The sequence below is a fragment of the Bemisia tabaci genome, chromosome 4, assembly GCF_918797505.1.
Source record: "Bemisia tabaci chromosome 4, PGI_BMITA_v3".
NCBI lineage: Eukaryota > Metazoa > Arthropoda > Insecta > Hemiptera > Aleyrodidae > Bemisia > Bemisia tabaci.
Window position 1 is genome coordinate 35,197,336 of NC_092796.1, and position 21,497 is coordinate 35,218,832.

The following is a 21,497-nucleotide window of genomic DNA, read 5'->3' on the forward strand; positions in this document are numbered from 1 at the left end:
TTTGAGGGAAAAAAGAAAACTTCTGAAATTCTGAATAAGATTTTGATGAGAACTGTAAGCAATTTGACAGATGTCAAAATTGATTTCGAAAGAAGGAATTGTCAGTTTTTAATTATTCTTTCCTTCGTAACTTATTAAAAGCAAAAAATTTTGATCAAGATCTCATAAAAAAATTTTTTTAGCTTACCCTTTGGACACACTGCAACATGTAAACAAACAGGAGAACGGAAAACTCGTGCCATGTGAGCGTAAAATTGGAATTGCTCCTGTTTAAAATCTCGTTAAACTTTCCTAATTTATCTTAAATTACTAGTGCAGTAATGTTCCTGAACAACTTTGACATTCGTTCAGGTGAAATTAAAAATATCTAACGGTAAGTATCAACTTATGTCCATTCATACGATTAGAATTGTAGGCTTATAATGTGTGGAATTCACTCCGAACTATAAAATCTTTTTACATACATCAGGATTGACAATGGAATACATGCAAACCGTGTCAGTCGAAACAAATGGTGTGCTCCTTATAAGTTATTTCCGCACCACCCTCAACTTGACTGTAATGAAGGATGAACAACACGACAAGGCCCATTGAGCGGAAGACTGTTGCCGGTGTCTTCAATGTCGCACAACTTCATGCTTCCTCTTCAATGCATTCAAGAGGAAACCTTTCTCCTCCATTCTGTCGATGTCTGCAATCAACAGAATAAGTAAATGCTATAATCACCTGCTGACACTGTTTAAGCTGTTCTAACCTCTTCCGCATGTTCATAGTTTTGCGAAATACCGATCTTTGAATTGAAGCCGAGTGTCGAAAGCCCCCTTTGAATTTAGCCTTTCAACTTCTGCAAAAAAATTCAACGTTCAAGGGAGAAAGAGGGAATATGCCACCGAGGAGTCTAAGTTTTAACCTGATTAAGGACTGAAGATCTATCAGCACTTCCAAAGCATTTGCAAGCCTTCTGCAGGCTGTGGCATTTGTGTTTTTGCCGAAAAAAAAAAATTGTTTCATCTTTTGTCTCACACATTTGCAATCATATCTGACGTGTGAATTAATGAAGATGGAATGAAAAAGGTTTGCTCCCAAGTCCTGGCCTTTTAACTTCATAGAGCATCTTAGAACCCTGTTTTTCTTCGAATTCATGCTGTAACCTGTGTCTCAATCCCATTTCTATCTTTCTCAAGACCTTTGACCATTCCACTAGAATTTGAAGTGACTGTCTTTTCAGGAAAATATTTGTCTGAAGATTTATGCCGCAATCACACGCTGAACGTGGCTTGAATTTCGAAGTCATCAGCCCGATGTCTGAATTTTGCGCGTGCCTCGCAAAATTCAGCAACGATTCCCTGCGAGCATCGTATAATGTTGGATTTGTCTGAACTTTTCAAATAGCTTTGAAACACATCTGGATGAAAGTAACTCGAATTTGCAAAATTTCAGCTGTTGAGCGATGACTGCTGACTTCCATATTCAGCTGTTCAATTCAGCTGTGATTCAGGCATTAGTGGTGGAACTTGTGGAAGGTATGGCATTAATTACTCAGTACACAGGGTTGCCACAGTCAGGGAAAACCGGGGAATGACGGAATTTTAAAAAGTCAGGGAAAACCGGGAAATGTCAGGAAAAGTGACGAAAATGTCAGGGAAAAGTTAAATCACCTTCATTTGCTCTCTAGAAAGGGTTTGAGGTTTCAAACAACAAATTTTGCCTGAAAACTATTTTCAATTTTGCCCTCTTAATCATCTGTCACATCTTCAATTGTCAGGGAATTCCACCAAAATGTGTCAGGGAAATGTGAGGGAATTTCATGTTCTAAATTTTGTGGCAACCCTGTACAGGTGTTAAAAATCTTTTGTCGCAGTCTGTCAATGCACTATACTTTTTTTTCTCCATCATTTATGTGGAATTGCTAATTCTTTTGTTTAAAGATTCAGTCTACCTCCTAGCGACGGCGAAATGGATACTAAGATTCCAGCCAAAAAAATGAAACGTCTAGAAAAAAAGAAGCAAAAAGTTGCTGCATTTCTAGAACTTGTTAAACCAACAAATGAAGACTCACTGGTATGTAATTTTTTATTTAAAAAATGCCAAAATGAGTCTTTTAAGCTCAGGAGACACTGGCTTGCCAAAAAAATTTACTCTAAGTTTTTGGCATAAGGAAAACAATGACTGTGTCAAAGTCTTAAAAATTGTTCGTGTAGAACAATAATGCTTTTGCAATGCTCTAAAAAGTGCAGTTGAACCGAGCTGCTTTTGCGGGTTCGCGAATCTGGCAAGGTACAGCTCCCAAACGAAATAGTCAGCAGTTCTGAGCTTGAAACCGCACCAGCCAACTTCAAACCTCTCGGTGAGCACACAGCCACGTTGCTGCTTTCTTAACCACCACAGATTCTGCCCGCACCCAGCTTACATTATGTAACTTGCCAGACCGGCTGCCATGCAACTGCAACTCGAAACAACTTTTACAACTAGGTACCTGAATTTTTTGCACTTCAGAATCTACTTTTCCCCTGACTGCAATCAGCAAAACAAATCAAGAGAAGTAACCATTAGGTCAGTTCAACCAATAATTTCACAAGGTTTCTTTAAAAAAAATGACTTGACTAAGTCACTTGGGTGAGCAAGGGGGACAAAAAATTTGTTTCCCATGGACATTATTGGGAATATATGTATATTTCCATTGAATTGAATGCGGCGGCCCTAAGATTCATGTAATTTTTTTACCATCACTAATCATGTGTGGTTTTTTTTTCTTAAGAAATGCAAGTATTTTCCAGACAAACATTCTCAGCTCTTAAAGCAACATGAAAAAAACTGGAGTGCAAACTGAAGTCATCAACTTTCTGAAAAGCTACCTCTAGTCCTGTAAAGCGGCTTTAATAATTCGGTTTTATTTTTTCATTTAGGAGCCCTCTGTCAAGAACAGAAGTATGTCCAGTGTTTCTTCATCAAGTTTCACTGGAATGGGACCTTGGACTCCCGTCTCCAAAACAAACTCAGATACAATTGATCAAGCAGCTTATAATATATCAAGTGAAGAATATATGCAATTAAAGAGCGATCTGAAGAAGCGAAAAAAATATCTCATGGTAAAAAATCACAGAAGTTATTATTTTTACAATTGTATTCTTAAAATGTCTATTACTTTACAGGCATTAGATGAGTCATCAGTGTTGTAGTTTTGATTAAACTCAATCAGTAATAACAAAATATCGATTACTGAAGTAAAAAAACTGCTGACAGATTATCAATTACCATAACAGACACTGCTCATAAACTCAATATATCGGAGAGAGATAGTATTACAATATCTGTCTCTCTCTGTTACAAATTAAATCAATGAGCAACGTTGTTTATAGTACTTTCGGACATTTCTAACCCTCTATGGCATAAATTAATTTTGGACCTCAGATTCTAGGAGACACAAATCCATTTTGTAGCTTGCATAAAAAAAAAAAAAAAGAGTACCAAATTTTTTTTCAAAGTTTTAAAGTTAAGGGAATCAATTTTTCAACAAAGAAAAAAATTAATGAAATTTTGCGAAATCATAGCACAGAGGAAAGATTCGATTTTTAAAAACTCTGAAAACACGTTGTTACGAATTTGTAACGCTATGCCATTGAGGGTCAAATGAAAATCCATTATCTCATGGCATAACACTCAGTATAAATGCTACTCCACATTTTGAATCAATTTCTGAAATAAATTTTTAGATTTCAATAATCATTGCTCTTCAAAGACTCCGGCTTACACACTGACTGTAGCAACGCAATGTAAGGGCCGATCTCTATGCTAGATCACTTTAAGTTTGTATCATCTGCTATAATATAGTCAGCTACATCTCAATTATTTATGAAGTAATCAACTGAGCTTTTATCCTCATTTTTTTTTGTTTCAGGCTAAACCCACTCTTCGGCTGAAAGAAGTTGGCGAAAAAGCATCAATCAGTATGAATGAGCCTGGGAAAATTATTCCGTTATTTGCGGCAGATATCCAGCATCTATTGTTTTTTCCAATTTTCGGTGGTCCCTATCATCCACCATACCTGCCACCAAGGTTCGAATTATATTAGATTAACATCTCGAAAATCATTTAATTTAAGCCTAGTCTTATCGATTCCTTACCAAATATCATTTCCGGTAATTCAGTAGCCTGATCGTTGAAATTTTGTATTTATCTATTGGATACAACAAGGCTAAAGTTGGTGAATTCTTATTTGACTTGATTTTATAGAGTAATGGTTCAAAAAAAAGAAGATTCCATGAAACTTCGGGACCAACAAAGGGAACTTCCCAAGCTGCCGCCTCCGATCGGGCTGAACAAATTTGTAGGAACTCTTTGGATGAATCCATTAGACCCATTTTTTTTATGTGTGTGTTTTTCCAATGCGCCCTGGAAACACCCCAAAAAAGTTCCAGAAAGTCAAGTTTTAAGCGTGCGTGGATAGTGCGCACCGGACACCCAGTGTACGCCGGGAGAGCTGGGCAAGGAGAAGTAGCGCTCCTTCGCCTCGCTTAGCCCTCCCAGCGCACTGCCCAGGTGCACTCAAAATCGGACTCATTGGAATTTTTTAGGGTGTTTCCAGGGCGCATTGGAAAAAGCAAATACACAAGGGTTTAATGAATTCATCCAAAGAGTTCATACAAATTTTTCCAGCCCGATCGGAGGCGGCAGCTTGGGAAGTTCACCTTGCAAGTTCCGAAAATCATCAGAGAATTTTGCAAAGAATAGATAAAATTAATGCCACTCAGTAAATATATTAAATTTATTAAGTTAAGCTGGTCCCTTTTAAAGAGTTATCTTCTTTAAGAATAATGAGTTGAATTGATCCTGTCAAAAAATTTCTCAATGGAGTGAGGATCCGCATTAAAGATTCTAAGTACCTCTTTTGTTAATTTTCAGATGGTGTTATTTTGAAAGAAGTCAAAAAGTTAGCCAAATAATTGTATTCGTAGTTGAAGGTGCCTCATCCTATACATTTTTCTCCAATGAGTCACAGTTTCCAACGTTATCAAAGGAGTTTGAAATTAAAGCTGAATTCGTTTCTCCGTTTGGCTACCAATCCGACATAGCAGCAGAGTTGTCAGTTGTCAAATTGAATCGACAAGAGGAAGAAAGGCTGAATAAGCGTAATAAATTTTGTTTTTTATCCTAAATTCTATTGAATTTTAATGTGGGACTACCTATTAATTGGCTATCAATCTATGTGTGGTTAGAATCAATCCTGATTTTGGCCTGTTCCTAAAAATTAGAATGTTATAAGAAACAGAATCTGGAAAGTAAATCCTTTGCACCTTCTTTAATGCTGTTGTGCCAAAGAAAATACGCCGTATGAGCCTCTAGACATTGCTAAATTTCTTCTGATAAAATAGAAATTATCAAGGGAATTTCTGGATATTTTTCATCTAATTTGTCAGAAAATTTAATTTGTTCCTTAATCTACAGCATGAGAAAATTTCAAGGAAAAATATTCATAAATTTCCTCAAATATTAAGGTTTTACGAAGAGAAATTTGACAGTATCCAGATGTTGATGCCAGAATGGTAGACAGCTGATATAAGTAATCACCACATCTGTAGGAATAATTTATTATTAATTTAATATGTGTCAACCTATCCTGTAGAATCTTTTATTGATTTTAGGTTTTGGAAAAATAACCTTCATGAATTCGGCAGATTCTGTCGCAGAGCACAAGAAACTCAAGTCAGCATTCCCTATCGATCTCTTTGAAAATTATTTAAAAGAATCCTGCGTGCCAAATGAATCGAGTCAACAAGATGAAAAAATGGATTCAACTTTGTCAATTTGTGAAACTCCTTTACCTGCGACCGATAAATTTTCTCGAGTGTTACTTTTGTTGTCACCACATCAAATGCTTGATGAAAACTACCCGCTACCGCTGCCTGGAGAACTTGCCCTCAAGTAAGCAATAATGTCTGGTCTTTCACGAATTTAGAGAGATAGTTCCTCTTGATTTAAGTACATTCAATTCAAGTCCGTGCAACAGTTCAGGATTTTTAAGTCAACGATATTGAAGTTCCTCAAGTGAAATTCTGTGACTCTTCCTCTCTGATGTACCGCATTCATATTACGACTCTAATCTGAAAGCTTTTTTTTGGTTTTTGGGTCGATAATGGAAGAAACAAGGGGCATTTTCAAGTTAGCACCTATCACATAAGTTAGCACACATCAATTTGAGCACTCAAATGCCTCACTTAATGTTTTCCGCTCATTCAAGAGGTCAAGCAGTCAGCAATTTTGTTCAATGGCCACTCATATTTGCAAGAAAATTATTTTAATCTCAGAAAAATTATCAAAATACAACATTGTAGCAAAGCAATTAAAAACTGGCAAAAACTTTTACTGGGCGTTTAAGCGCATCCTACCCCCCCTTAAACCGAGCGAGGGAAAACTGATGGCAAAATGCTTACATTGCTAGGAGACTTTTGGCTGCTTGTATATTTATATTTTAAAAATACGTTTTTTGTTTTCCATCCTACTTTCTTGGAAAAATACATTTTTCCAAATTGTACACACCAAGTTGGAGATCTGTTAACTGTTGGCATGTTGAGTAATTTTCATCAGTCTAAACACTGACATTTTAATATTTAATGCAAACTTCGTTAGTAACCTCTTCACCCTTCCTCCAGGTACTCAGATTTTAAATTCACAAAAGATACGTACAGTGAGGTCACAGCGCACTCTCCATTGTTTGGTTTAGATTGTGAAATGTGTCTCTCTGCTGAAGGTCAAGAATTGACACGGATAGCCCTTGTCAATGAAAAACATGAAGTGAGTATATGATTTTATTTAAGGGGCTCTTGATCTTACATAATAAACATTTTGGAGATCAGTGAAGCTTAACGGTAGAACGCACAATAAACAATAAAAAAGGGAGCCCAAAAAGGATTGGTTGATACAGGAAGTCAACAAAAACAGCATTACCAACTTGAGCATAGGCTGTGAAAGAATGACTAACTTCAGAACTATTCGAGATTGTTTGTTTTTTATACTTCATATTCAGTGGGCTGCAAAATTGTGTTAAGCCGTTGCGAAAAAAAATTCAAATCGATCGTTCTTTTAATCTGTACACAAGCTGCCGTTTTGCATGTGTTGGTACTCAGTTTTCATTAAGTTTGCCTAGAGCCTTCATGCAATTGTAAAGTTGCATGCATTTTGCCGTTTCCTGTACGAAGGATTGTAACTCCATTCTAAGGTTACAAAGTTAATTCAGACAATTTAATATTTTACAAAAAGCACAGAGGTACATTCAATGTTTCATGTTTCAATAACCAACAAAAAATAGTCTCTGTGTAGTTTGACATAGACTGACACCATATTTTTCTCTGTTACAAGTAAGACATTTTAACACTTTTATGTTTCACCAACGATTTCACCAAATCTTGTTCTCATTAATCAACTTTAAAATTTCCCCTTTTTGTCTTTGTTAATATTTTTTATTACTTACTTTCCATGGAAGCAAATTTCAAACGCGGCTTCCCTAATCTACTTTGTAAGTAAAACTTTTTTAGGATATCTGTACTCTCAAATTAACAATGCTCCTATTGCTGATCACCCTGATGAAATGGTACAATAGCTTCTCCTTTATTTCATTGCTTTACATTCTATTTAATTTTCTAGGTCATTTATGATTCCTTAGTAAAACCTACTAACAAAATCATCAACTACCTGACGCAGTACTCTGGAATTACGAAGAACATGCTTGTTAATGTTACGAAAACTTTGGAAGACGTCCAAGATGACATTAGAGCCATTCTTCCTGCTGATGCAATATTAGTAGGTCAGTCCCTCAACATGGATCTTCAAGCTATGAAAGTAAGTAATGACCATCAAAATTTACTGTAGGTAATAAGTGGTAATTAGATTTTTCAAAGAGATATTCTAACTATATGAGAAGTTGCTTATAGCTGTTTTTAATTCTATTATTCCTAACGTTTCAATGTCTCAGTACCCAAAAACATCATAATGAACACAGTAAAGATTCACCCGTGGTTAAACTTAACATTGACCATAAGGGGTCAATTCTATGGGTGTTGGGAGGCAAAAGACAAAAGGCAAGAGAAAACTAAAGGGAGGCCATTGATAGAGAGCATGATGTCATTAGACAAAATCACAATTGAACAACTTCAAATAAACTTCATTGAGCTTGATAAGTAGCAAATATGTCCGAAAAAGTCACATTACTGTGGCTGTACCAGAGAAGGATCACAGGGAGAACAAGAGGAGACGAGAAATAACATGTTTAAAAAAATTTTAAAGTTGTGGTTTACACGACACAAGTGAAAGGTCACAAAGCGATCACCTCTTCTTGTGACGGTACAGAATCTGTTTCTGCAATATTTTTCTGTTTGAAATGGGGTTGAACTTTTGGTGACTTTGAAAGTCTTGAATTCAACTGAAATTTGATTTATTTAAAATGCAAGTATCCTCAGTTTTTACGTACTTCCTCAAAATGAATTTTCAAAAATATGTGAAACAGCCCTGTTATTTACCAGGGCTATCTACATATTATACTCACCCTGCAGATGGCTGCTTACTACGATAATTTTTTATTGTAAGTATTTTTGTAAGCTCTCAAAAACATTTCTCTGAGCAGATAGAAATTCCTAGAGAAAAGAAAAGGAAACTTACAAACTTTTTTCTTTCAATCTTCATATGTTTTGATGTTTTGAGGTGTGATTTTTTTCTCAGATGATGCATCCCTATGTAATAGACACCAGTGTTATCTTCAACCTTTCTGGTGTGCGCCGGCATAAACCCAAGCTGTCAAAGTTAGCATCTGAGTTTCTTAATATGGAAATTCAATCTGGTGATGCTGGACACGACTCTGTGGAAGACAGTTTAGCATCTTTAAAATTAGTACAGCTCAAGCTGATGAATAGTAAGTTTTTCATCACTTGTTAGTTTCATTTTAGCTTCCTCGGAAGCATTTTCCTCCTAAACAGATAAATGACCTAACTGAACTACATTTTGCAATAGGGAATTACAATGTTTGACTCCTTTTAGAAACAATGCATGTGGCATTAGTTTCCTTATGCAGATAAGTGTTATTATCTATGAACCAGAATTCGTAGTTTCTAATTGCAAAATGTAGTCCAGTTGAACCAGGATGAGCCTTACCGCAGATCTCATCGCCAAATTTCCTCACATGCTTTATTTTAACCGAACACCAAATAACATAATGCCTTAAAAGTTTATGTGAGTTTTCCATTGGTATCAAAAAATTTAGGTCCTCATAGAGTTTCAGATCGGAATGTTGCATACATGTACTTTTTAAATTTTTGTCAAATCGGTCATATATTTCGACATTCCTATCAAGTTGACAAATTGTAATAGGTATTCAGAAATTTATGACTGTATGTTATCCAATACTTTTAACCTGTTGTTTTTTCTACTTTACTCTCCATTTTATTTTTAAACAAAACTGGAGGAGTCGACATAAGCTTTTCTTTTCAGTTCAATGTAATGCTCATCAAGTATATTAGAGTTTACATGATCAACATCCTTTGAAAATTCGAAGAATTCATAGGAATAGAATTTGATCCATGAGCGGAGTGTCCAAATAATATAATTTGCTTTTACGCATCAACATCCAAGAAACGACACCAATAGCTTTCAATTTCCTATCCATCAAGCATTTTGATTTTTTGCTTATTCCCCTTCTTTCAAAACACAAAACTGAATTCATAATAATATGTTTTCTTGCTTCATTATTTTCTGCAGGCATTGATTTTGGTGATGCTGTTACGAATGTTGTCGCAGAACTTTCAGAGATCAAGTGTAAGATAGATGAAGAGCAAGGCAAGAACATTACACGTGTCAAATCTGATCAAAGTGAATCTGAAATCCTCCTGCAGTACTGGCAGAGGAACACCCATAGAATCTCTAGTCTTTTCCGGCATACCATCCTTGACAAAAAAACAGGTAATCACAGTCCTCATTTACTACAGTTAGAAGGAATAAAAAATATGGTAATATCTAGTAGGGATGCATAAAGTTTTGAAACGCTGGCCTTTTCTCGCAAATTTTTTTAACCATTTTTCAGTGGTAAAAACAAAATTATTTTTCCTGAAAATTCTTCACACCTCCTCCGAACTTCATATTTCCTTTATTTATTTATTTATTTTATTTACGATTGAGTGAATAAGTGACACATATTGTAACTCATCATACTTGTTGATGGGCCCCCCAAAAGCACATTGAGAATCATTAAAAAATCATTTGAAGTATAATACGCCTCATCAACTAGTAAGGTTTTTTCGTCTTTTCGAAAAGCTCCGACCTCCATGCTTTTCAATAACCTACCTAAGTTTAAGGAAAGATTGTTAAACATCCTAAGTAATGGCATAATAGGAGACACGCCTTATTCGCTTCAAAAACTTTATTTTTTTAAAAAAAACTCATGAAAATTTAAGTTTTCAGAATTGTTATTAGTCCTTTTGTCTTAAACTAGAAACAGTTTTAAGGAATTGAACAAAAACGTTTTTGAAAATCCATTCAGTAAAACCTGAGAAAAATCCACACTATCATTGGTAAATTGTACATTGTAAAGACAGGGACTCATGTTTTCCTTTCGTTCTTGTATAAACCTCTTAACTTCTTTCTATTTTTCACAGCGGCTGTGATCGGTTGTCAAGACATCATGGATACGTACTCCAGTTACTTGCCTAAAGAAGACAGCTCCAAAATGGGGAGAATCGTCACCAGTGGTAATGAAGAAACAGTTGTGAAAACGTGCTCTTTGGCAGAAAAGTATTTTTTCAATGTATCGCACATCACCATCAATCCAGAAAAAGCCAGTGATGTAGCCGGGAAGATTGATGACTGGTGTAAACAAATCAGAAATAGCATTAAGGAGAATGGGCTACTTATAGTCCTATTTCCCGGGTCGAAGAAGACCAATGCCAATGGTTTAGCGTTTGTTAAAATTGTCTTTCCACCTTGCCCTATACCCACCAGAAACACAGGGAAGAACTCTTGATGGTGGGATATGATAGCGACCTGTTTATCTGATCTCTGGGTATCATCGACCTGCTTATCTTTCTTGCTTCTTATGTTCAGTTTCTTGTTTTTCTTTATTTTCAATTACGTTCTTCCAGAATACTCCTGTCATTGAAGGGCAGTTCAGTTTTGTTAAAGGCGAAAACGATTGTCTCTTTGTTAAGTGTTAGTCTCAACCAATTTTAATTCCAAGACTGGTCTTATCCTTTTATTGAAAGAGCCTTTTTTCCTAGATTTTTACTTCATTTTATGATCTTCTCTCAGCCTGTATTTTTCGTGATTGATTTTTTGCAAGAGAATAAATGGGTGCTATCATTATCCTCCAGAATCTGTGTTCATTTTTTCTTTTCTTACTTATAGACTTATGAAGAAATCAAAGGGTGATAAAATAAACATATATTCTCTTTTTCCTTAGTTTATTTTTACTCAGTTTTTAGTCAAACTGTGGAGCCGTATAGATTCTAGGTTTTGCCAGAGACCCAAAAAGTGTCCAAACCTTCAGGCTGTCCCCTCTCTCAAAAATGTAGGCTTTAAGTCTATCCTCTGATAATCTAGGGTACTGACGAAGACTTTGAACCAAGCAAGGGGTATGAACATTGAACCTTCTGGGAGAATGTTACAACATTGAACTATGACTTTAACTTTCAAGAGCCCATACTGATGCCTTTCAGCTCAATTTCACAATAAGGAATTCCTTATCATTGGAGGTAAAGTGAAAACCTCAGAAAGTGAAGTTTGTCGCCCAAATGACAGGGAGCACATGTGTTTGCACTTAAGTCCTTCTGAAACCAATGTATATCTTGAAAATAGCTTGCTGCACATATCAACATTGAACTCAACTATGTTTTTTCATTTATATGTTGTTTGGGCCAACCCTGTTAGTAGACCCTTCGAAGGAAAAAATAAATAAATATGATGATAAATAAAAAGTGGCGACAAAACTTTTAGCCCCTTAGCTAAAAACGACCCATAGGTGGCCTCCACAGTGTTAGATTTTCCAAGGATTACAAGAACTCACAGGAATATCTCGTTTAAAATACAGTTCAAATAAGTCCTCATCCCTCCTCCCCACCCTCTCTACATTTTAACTAGTCACACCATTGTTATTTAGTTTTGATGGGTTAAATATTTGACTTTTGCTTCATGTCTTTATAGAAATTTCCTCCTAAAGAAAAGAAAAGAAAATTTAGAGCCCATTGTTTGGAGTTAGGTACATACATTGTATCTTTTCAAGAGGGCGGTACTTATGCTTCACACTACACATCAATAAGTATCGTCCTCATTAAGTCCCTCTGGGAGGATTATACCGTGATTTTCATAAAAAAAGGGTAACTTCTGTTGAATCCTTTCTCTCTGATTTTGGCTTCCTACCTCTCCGTCAAATTTTTATCATGAATTATGTATGACCGTTCAGGCAGCATTCAGTAGAAGGGAACCAAACCATATTATCTATTACAAATCTCGTGTTGAATGAGTCTGCTATTGACTTAAGTATGACTTGTCAATGACTGAATTGTAATGAATTAACACAATGGGCCTGTTGCAAACTTTTGCTAGAGCAAAACTAAGAGTTGTTTCTTGAAGATAATGCCTCAAAAATCACGATGAGCGCATCGGCAAAGTCTGAAATGCACTCATAACTTCACAATCTGCGTAAGAAATTTGCGGTTTTTTGAGCTTCCCGCTTCGAAAACGATACTACGGTACAGGTGAACATTTTGTTAGAGGAGTCGTTCCATTGGCGACAATACTCATCATGGCCGGCGCCAGTCCGCCAAAACACGTGTGATGGGACGAGATAACACCTGAACAGGATTAAACCATATAACAATCGGCGTTTACGTTCATATTTTCCTCGCCCGCCTTAATTGACCTTGAACTCTCCTCGAATTACGCGAGGAACTGCGCAAGCGTCGGCCATGATGAATATTGCCGACGATGGAGCGACTCCTCTAACAAAATGTTCACCTGTGCAGTAGTATCGTTTTTGAAGCGGGAAGCTCAAAAAACCGCAAATTTCTTACGCAGATTGTGAAGTTATGAGTGCATTTCAGACTTTGCCGATGCGCTCATCGTGATTTTTGAGGCATTATCTATAGGAAACAACTCTTCATTCTGCTCTAGCAAAAGTTTGCAACAGGCCCATTGACTCACAAAAATTTTGTACATGAGGTTATGTGAGGTAAGTTTTTATTCACAATTTTTCATACAAAACACTTGTATCAAAAAAGTACAAAAGAGTAAAAAAATAAAACTCCAACAAATTTCATAACTTAAACAAAAATAAATATTAGTTTCTTTACATAGCTTCATCCGTAATCTAATTTTATTTACAAATAAATTAATTGAGGATAGATAAAAGCTTAAATGCTCTAAGTTTATTACACTATTCCCTATTCACTGTTTATTAGAGTGAGGTGAAAAGCATCTACTGGCTGGCCAATTTTGGATGAGAGTGTATCAATTTATAATTATTTGTGTTTTTGATATTTAGGTACTCTCAGTTAATCGTAAAACTGGTTTAAGCAACCATGAAGTCACATACTGATGATGAAACTTCCAGACAACGTATGTCGGTTTGCGATGTCACAGACTTCCTGTCATACTTTATTTTTTTTATGGAAAACTACTCAAAGTCAATTCTTGACAACTTCCGTAATTTTTCTTCTCTGTGTGAAGAAAAATCTGGGAAAAATTCAAGGAATGATATTGGTTTGTTCTCCTTCACAAGAGAGTAAAATGAGAGCGAAGGTTTTTAAACACCGCAAATGATATACATAGTCTGGTAGTTTCACCATCGATAAGTGTGGATTGTAGCTCATATCAAACTGACTGGGCCTAAAATAAAAAAAAAAAGCAGTGACAAATTAGTTTGAGCACTTTAAAAAGATTTAAGGAGTTGTGAAGGATTAGATGAAAATAAAATTTTCGTAATTAAAAATAAATAATAAAACGATGCCTCCGAATTTGAGATTTATTTGATGACAAAAATAAAAAAACCATTTGGCAGAGAATGAATTTTAGTAATTGTGCATTGAAATGTTTATTTACAGTAGGACTTTTATGTCATAGCAAAAATTTGCGTAGAGCTTCGGGTGATTATCCCAGTTCAGAAAGATTTCGATGCAATTAATCAAAACAATGAATTTTGAATAAGTCAGGTAGTCAGTCATTATAACCATAACCCTTATTTTCATTCATTTCTGGAGAGTGACTTCCATGTCTAAGTACTTCTGCCGAAACATAATGGCAGATAAAGAGATTTTAATTCATCAAGACTTAACATTTTACTCCTAAGAGATTGATGGGCTACAGAAATCAAAATTAGTCAGAATACATTTACGTCAGCACAACTTATAACTTGATGTTTTAAATGATACAATTTTGTACCATAATTAATGATCATAAACATTTTGAGAACTTAAAAGTCAGCTTTTATCACTCCAGATATTTGAAGACATGTAAAGAGGATATATAGAATCCACAGAGTGACTAAGAATACGACAGATGCAACTCTTCCAATCTTGGGTCCACCGATTTCAGCCAGACCAAATGCAGGCAGTCTACGCCTGATGAGTAGGAGCGCCACTGCCAGAACAAAAGCAATTGAGAACAACAGAACACTGAATCCGAGAGCCCCTGCTGGTACCTTGAATTGCGAGTCCTGCAAAAGAATAAAAAAATATATGATGTCAAAATTTACTTTTCTTGAATTCGGTTCAATTTCCTATATTTACACTAAGTCTGCTATGCGTTCTCAGGCATTCTCAAACAAGTCAAAATGAAGTTTTTAAAATCGACAAGCTGATGAATGGGAAAATAGCCTAAACTTCTCTTTCACAAGTTTTTAGAAGTTATTTCAACATGTTCCTCGGGGTCAGTGTGATTGACAACGGGCTCCAGAGGCATTGATCTCTAAAAAAAACCATTATTGATGGTAGAATCTTACTGGTCAGTGAAAAATAATGAGACTTATCTGTATGTAAAGTTTCTTCACCCAATTTCAACAAGCTTAGTGCCCTTGAGTAGTGTTGATGGCACCGCTCACTGTGCTAGTGCAAATCATCACTCTGCCGAACTAAGGAAGAACGCCGTAAGAACATTTGAGAATTGCCAAATTTCCTTCGAAGAAATGTTTATTTTTGAGGAAAGTTATGAATATTTTTCCTTTATATTTTCAGAAAAAAATTACCTGAAAAATTGGGAGGAAAATTTTCATAAGTTTACCAGGAAATTCGCGTTTTATCAAAGGAAATTTGGCAACGCCTGAAGGTTCATACGGCGCTTTTCCTTAGCATGGCAGCACTGCTCTCGGCTTGAATTCCGAAACTTGAAGAATCTGCCTCCCAATATGTAAAGACTGAATCTCAAGACTAGAAAATGTTAAAAGTTTCTCAGTTCTTTTTATAAATACAGATATCTTTTGTGTAAAGATATAACTTACGTGGTATGAATGGTAGCCGGCAGCAACAAACCAAGGCATGCCTACACCCATCAAAACATTGACAGCAATACTGCCTGTGATGTGTATCAAAGCTCCGTCAGCAAACTTCTCATAAATTGTCACCAATCTACTGGCGAGGAGATCAGGGAGTGCCGTGAACAAAGCGACAACAGTGATTGCTGAAAGAGCAAGAAAAAATAACTTGGTCTCATGATTATGCAATAATTTAAAAACTTGAGCTATGAAAAAGGCAAAAACTTATGCCAAATAGAGAATTTTCAGGTGTCTGAAATTTGATGAATTACATGCTTAAACGGAAACTACTGAGTGAACTGAATATGAGGATACCCTTGGTTCATGAATTGAACAATTATTGGAGAAGATGTGACAAAATTATCTAATCTGCTAAAATACATGTGTTTAAATGGGAAATGCCGCCAGATGATGTCACTTGACGGTGCATTTTCTCACTTTTAGATCTATTTTTATACTATTTCCCATATCAGAAAAAAATTATAAAAAATACTATGAAATCAATTTTTCAAGCACTTTCAGATGAAGCAATAAAAAATTTGCATGCAAATTCTCCATTGGTCCCAAAAGCAAGAGGATTTTTAACCAAATGGCTTCAAAAGTAGGTAGAAGTTTTGTAAAGAGAATTACAAAATCAGGGCGACTGAGAGCAGCCAACTTTTGAAATATCAACTTCAATCACAAAAAACTGTAGAACAGGAAGATTCAAATCATTGGCTTGGGCTTGATTTCGGCGCTGTTTTTTTTATTACAGTGTATCAGAGTTCTTGTTTATAAAGGTGAAGAAGTTCTAGGTCGAAGAGTAAGCATGTTCAATTTGTAGAGCCTATTTTCGTATGAATGAAAATTTTTCAGAACATACCTGTTATCGTATCATCTAGTCCTACTAGACATCCAAATATTGTAGCTAAGTCTCCAATAATAGCTGATAAGATACCAATTCCAAATAAGGAAACAAAGAAGCACAACCATCCTCCGAAAATGCCTGGTGGAGGGATAAGAGCAAAGAACACCTGAAAAATTGAGTAAAAATTATTAACTTGCCACACCGACACAAGAATTATAGTGTCTATCATTGTTGAGTGGGCGACTGGACAAGGTCTGAACTAATAGAAAATGTCACATGATTCGTCTTTTTAAAATCTTACGCAAAAAACGATTCACCCAACGGAAAATTAAGAAACCAACTCCTGAATGATATATTAACACAAATTTTTCACACTGATCAAATGCACTGTATTTTGCAATTAAAAACTAAAATTTCTGGCTCATCCGTAAAAACACTAATGTGATTGGAGGAACTGATGGTACACACGTTCTATGTAAACTGAGTGAGAATTTGCAGTTCCTAATTGCAAAATGTAGTCCAAATGGAAGTTAAATTACATAAATGCCAACTAAGGAGACAAATTTGTTCTCTTTGTTAAAACCAGGTAATTAGAAAGTTAGAATTTTTGTACAACTCATTTTTTGTCAATTTACATTTTCAAAGTTTATAATCTCGTGTTAATAGTCAAATACACAAATGCCAAAATTTGTATTTTTGCCTTTTGACCAATTTTGATTGTAAATACCTTTATCTTCTTTCGGAGTTCACTCCCAGACTTTTAGTGGTGTGATTTATTTTCCTTGTGAAATTTTTAAGAGGAATCATGATACATAGTACTTTAACTCATACCTTGCCTAGCGGTCCATTCTGATGAGAAAACTGGATCAACAATGTAAAATTTAATAAACTCAGAACATTTGATTAGTTAAGTCTTTCAATTACATACCTTCCAAAAGAAGGACAGGAAATGCATGACATAATCAAATGCAGTAGCATTAGGAATGTCACCTCCGTTCACAGTCATGGCCGTTTTGATTTGCTCTCCCCAAGTTTCCGTATGAATACGAACGGCATCCAGATTTGTATTCGTTAAAACCATCAGTCTATCCATAACAGTGTTGAAATCTAAAATTTTGAAGAGATAAATATATAGGAGAACAATCACGGAAAGGAAAGGTAAAGTTTAAATTTTTTTAAAAATGATGCCTCTGTGTAAACTTCTTAAATGTATACATGTATACTTTGGAACAATTTTTGAGGGAAAATGTGACAAACTGTTGTACTACATCCTTGGCTGTAAAAATTGATTGATTTACTATGAGTAGGAACAGCGTACTTGAGGGTTCAAATGCAGATAAGAGCTATGAATAAATAAGAAGAAAAAAATTAAAGAATGTGAGATTCCTCTTTACCATCATCATTAGTTATAGTAACTGCCACTCGATTAATATTTCCAATTCTGGCTCCTCCTGAAGGATCGAATAATTCAATTTCGAAGCACTCATCCTTTTCTGGGTCCATATCATCAATGATAGGAATTTCCAAGATTCGCTCCACCTGAATAAAAAATCAAAACTTCAGTCAGTTGAGAAGAGTTTGAAGATAATCCATAAATAAGGAAAACCTACAGTTCATAGTGTTGCATTCAAGTGACTAACTATATAAACTTAAAGTTACCAAATATTAGCACTGATCACTCTTTTGAAAATGTTCCGGTGGGCAGAATATAAAAGTAAAAGCTGATGAAGATAAGAAATTATCTCACCAGTCATTTTGAACTCAAAAACTCGAATATAAAACGTACAAGGTTTCATGCCTTGCAGGTGTAAACTGAAGGTACTTTTTTAAGTCACGATTTGCTTGAAGCAAATGAATACATACGTGAAAATTAAAAATTTTCATCGGCACAGAAAAGGATCTAAGGTTCTGGTTGGAAGATTCAGCGAATGGTATTAACATGGAAGAACAAATACGTACTTCTCGGTTTTTGAATGTGATTTCGCCTTCTCCTCCCTTGTAGTCTCTTCCAGAAATTGCAGATTTGTCAATGGTTCTGTACTTCACACTGATATCTCCGTCAGCACCACAATTCCTGCGTACCGGGATCTGAACAACACCTGCGCTCTCTTTTACAACAAATCCTCTTTTTGCAAAAGACAAAACACCAGGCTCTGAAAGAAAATAATTTCATTAAAAACTCAACTCATGAAAGAGGTTGTATAATTGCCAACTTGTGTCCATTAATTTCACAATTGGACAAGCAATATTTTTACGATTATTTTCCTTGAAAAAATCAAAAATGAAAAGTAGGAACAACGAACTGCCTGATGAAAAAATTTGAATGATACGGCCAATATGATGAAAATAAAATTTCCCTTACAGAAGAACCTTTCCAAATTCTTACCATCAAACTATGATATCTTCTGAGAGTTTTTGATGGAGCATTTTTTTTTGAGATAAATTTGTTTTAGGGACAACATGGGTAGGATTGTAAATAAAATAGCTCTTGATGATTTGAAGAGATTTCCTCTTTAATCGATTAAAAACTTACTGTCATCGTCAATAATTGTAACTTCCATAATGGAGATTCGTCCAAGTTTGATAGGCTGTTTCCGAACATTGATCAAAGTCAGTCTAAGGAAAAATTCTTCATTTGGCTCCCATTTGTTATCATCAATGATTTCAACGGTAACCTGAAATAAGGTATCAAACATATCATATGATAAATACCTTAAATATAAAATTCATCTAAGAGTACTTCTAGCACCAGGTAAAATTTCTGAAACTAATGGCGGATTCTGTGCTGAATACTCAGTTTCATAATAGTACATTGACAGTGAAACTCCCAAACCATTTATCTGGTTTGCGGTCTGCATAGAGTACATAGAGTCGTAATGTAAGTGGGAGAGCTGGCGCCACTTTTAAGCATTTTCCATGTCCCGAATTCCGAGACTCCTGTGTGACGCCGGGTCACTTTTACACAATCGATTGTTGCGATACATGGGTACCCGGCCATCCGATGACAACAACAACAACAAAGGAGATAGGAATTACCACATATTCCACACCGCCATTTCGGATCGAAAATGTATCGAAAAAGCGACCCGAACTCGGCGCACACCGGGCTCGGAATTCGTCGAGCAGAACATGGCGCCAGCTCTCCCATTTACATTACGACTCTATGTACTCTATGGCAGTCTGTTAAAATACCCACTCCCATTTTATTTTTTTGAAAGAGAACAAATCATCATCATTCCTTGAAGTTTTCACAGAATTTTCTTAGCACGAGAAAGAAAAATCAAGGGAAGTTTTCAAATACATATTGACTTTGAATAGTTTTCTACTCAACAAATAAAGTATGACAGGAAGTCTGCAATGTCCCAAACCAAGATTCGTAGTTTGGAAGTTTCACCGTCAATATGTATGGTTAAAAGTATATATTTGCATATGAATTCGCTGATAATCGATCACTTCTTTCTCTCTTCTTCTTCTTTCTGAGAGGCTGACATTTATTTTTTTCAAGTTCAGGAAGATGAATGTAATACTTGGTATGAAAAACATCAGATCAGTTTTAAAAAACATGATATTCAAGGGAAAAAATTACTCTGGCTCAAAAACTATTAAAAATAAAATACACACCTGTTTTTCCTTCTCTCCAGGTTCAAACGTAACAATTTCTCTTAAAGCAACATAATCTTCCCCTCGGCGTGCTGTTCCATCTATTGTTTCAACTCTAAAAATAGATATAATAATATACAAAAGTGTCAAATAACAGATGAAACAGATGAGTGTAAGAGTTTCAACACTGAAATTTCTTTTAATATTTTTGTAGGAAAACATTTAACCTCGGTACTTAATCTAGGAAAAATAGAGAAAAAGTATTGAATTAGAATGATATGGACGCCATGGAAAAAGGCTGAATCTTGATTCTAAGAACATTACCTTGGAAGTGACAAAAGTAATAAGCAAATTTCAAACGATAGGAGTGTAATGGATTCATTTCTGTTAAAATTTTGAGAGATATGTGTTACTTACATCTGAATACATCAGCTGTGATTTTAATTAGAAAACTGTGATTTTAAGTTTGATTATAGGCATGTAATCAATTACTAAGTCTGTCTTTAGTCAATAAAAACTTAGTATAATTAGCTGATTATTGTGACATTAGTTACACAAAACTTACCTCACTCTAACTTGGGGTTCCAGATTACCGTGACGCCAAAGAGTGACATTAAATTTACCAATGTTTTCTCTTACTGCGACAGTCGCTGCATGGAATTCAATGACGGAGTGTGTATCTAAATCTGGTAGCGGTGGTGCTTCACCAACAGTTGGGGTTTCAGGATGGCTGTTCATAATTTCGTAAACCTGGATGAGGAAAGAATACCTTCATTAAAAAAAAAAACAATTACATACAGCCTACTCATTGTGGGCTGACAATGGAGTCACTAAGTTGGAAAAAAACTCACCATCTTTTTTCTGAAACTCTTTTCTCGACCATTTTCAATCAACTTGACTATTCTTATCACCATTCTCCTACAAGAAAGTGATTCTAGGCTTTGACTGCATCTGCTCTGTTGCGTTGGAAACTATGCATGCTAGGTATCAAATTAAATCACTCAAGTTGGCCACTTTTCATAAAAATTGGACAGCATGTTTTCCAACTATACAATTTATTATTTTAGTTGCTTCCCGGGTTTAGCTCTCCCATGGCCAAGAAAAAAATACTTCCAAAAAAGCTCCATCTTTTATCAATTTTAATATTTGGCATGTTACAATTAGGTTGACAAATAGCGCCCTAGCATTGCTGAAGGGTTTGAAATACAGAAGCTAGTTGGAGCTGTTATCATTGAAAAAGGAGTGTTTTTCTTCCCAGCTTCGTGGCGCTCCAATCTCTGTAATCTTGACATGAATGTGGGATAAAAATTTGTTTGAAGTCTACTTCATTTTTAACTTACAATTTTTTTTCAAATTGTCAGCCATAATATTGTGATAATACAACAAAACAAATCATGGTAAAGGCTACTGTTTCATAATTGTTATCATTTATTTTTAATGATGAAACAAAGTTTTCTTCAATAACTTAATCTCTTAATGTTGCGTGGTTCATTCAGAATAAGTGGATAAATTTAAAAAGAACAAAAATAAATTAAAAAATAGAACTAAAAA

At 35.3% G+C, this 21,497-nt stretch overlaps 2 protein-coding genes across 2 annotated transcripts in view; one reads left to right on the forward strand and one right to left on the reverse strand.

Annotated features, from left to right (window-relative positions):
* Nucleotides 1-200: 200 nt before the first annotated feature.
* On the forward strand, nt 201-11,350 carry Rexo5 (RNA exonuclease 5). Its single transcript, XM_019046490.2, has 11 exons — nt 201-373; nt 1,929-2,061; nt 2,907-3,089; nt 3,899-4,056; nt 4,903-5,129; nt 5,643-5,922; nt 6,651-6,792; nt 7,642-7,836; nt 8,713-8,902; nt 9,745-9,945; nt 10,638-11,350. The coding sequence occupies exons 2-11, from the start codon at nt 1,957-1,959 to the stop codon at nt 11,000-11,002; spliced, it is 2,046 nt and encodes a 681-aa protein (XP_018902035.2). The 5' UTR covers nt 201-373; nt 1,929-1,956; the 3' UTR covers nt 11,003-11,350.
* Nucleotides 11,351-13,195: 1,845 nt separating this feature from the next.
* LOC109033630 (sodium/calcium exchanger Calx) overlaps nt 13,196-21,497 on the reverse strand; it is a 55,166-nt gene continuing 46,864 nt past the window's right edge. Inside the window, exons 7-15 of the mRNA XM_019046368.2 lie at nt 20,512-20,696; nt 19,968-20,061; nt 18,880-19,021; nt 18,306-18,499; nt 17,741-17,885; nt 17,275-17,453; nt 16,362-16,512; nt 15,467-15,645; nt 13,196-14,686 (exon numbers count right to left, since the gene is read on the reverse strand). Coding sequence (XP_018901913.1) covers nt 14,444-14,686; nt 15,467-15,645; nt 16,362-16,512; nt 17,275-17,453; nt 17,741-17,885; nt 18,306-18,499; nt 18,880-19,021; nt 19,968-20,061; nt 20,512-20,696 — 1,512 coding nt within the window. The 3' untranslated portion in view covers nt 13,196-14,443. The remainder of the gene's footprint in view (nt 14,687-15,466; nt 15,646-16,361; nt 16,513-17,274; nt 17,454-17,740; nt 17,886-18,305; nt 18,500-18,879; nt 19,022-19,967; nt 20,062-20,511; nt 20,697-21,497) is intronic.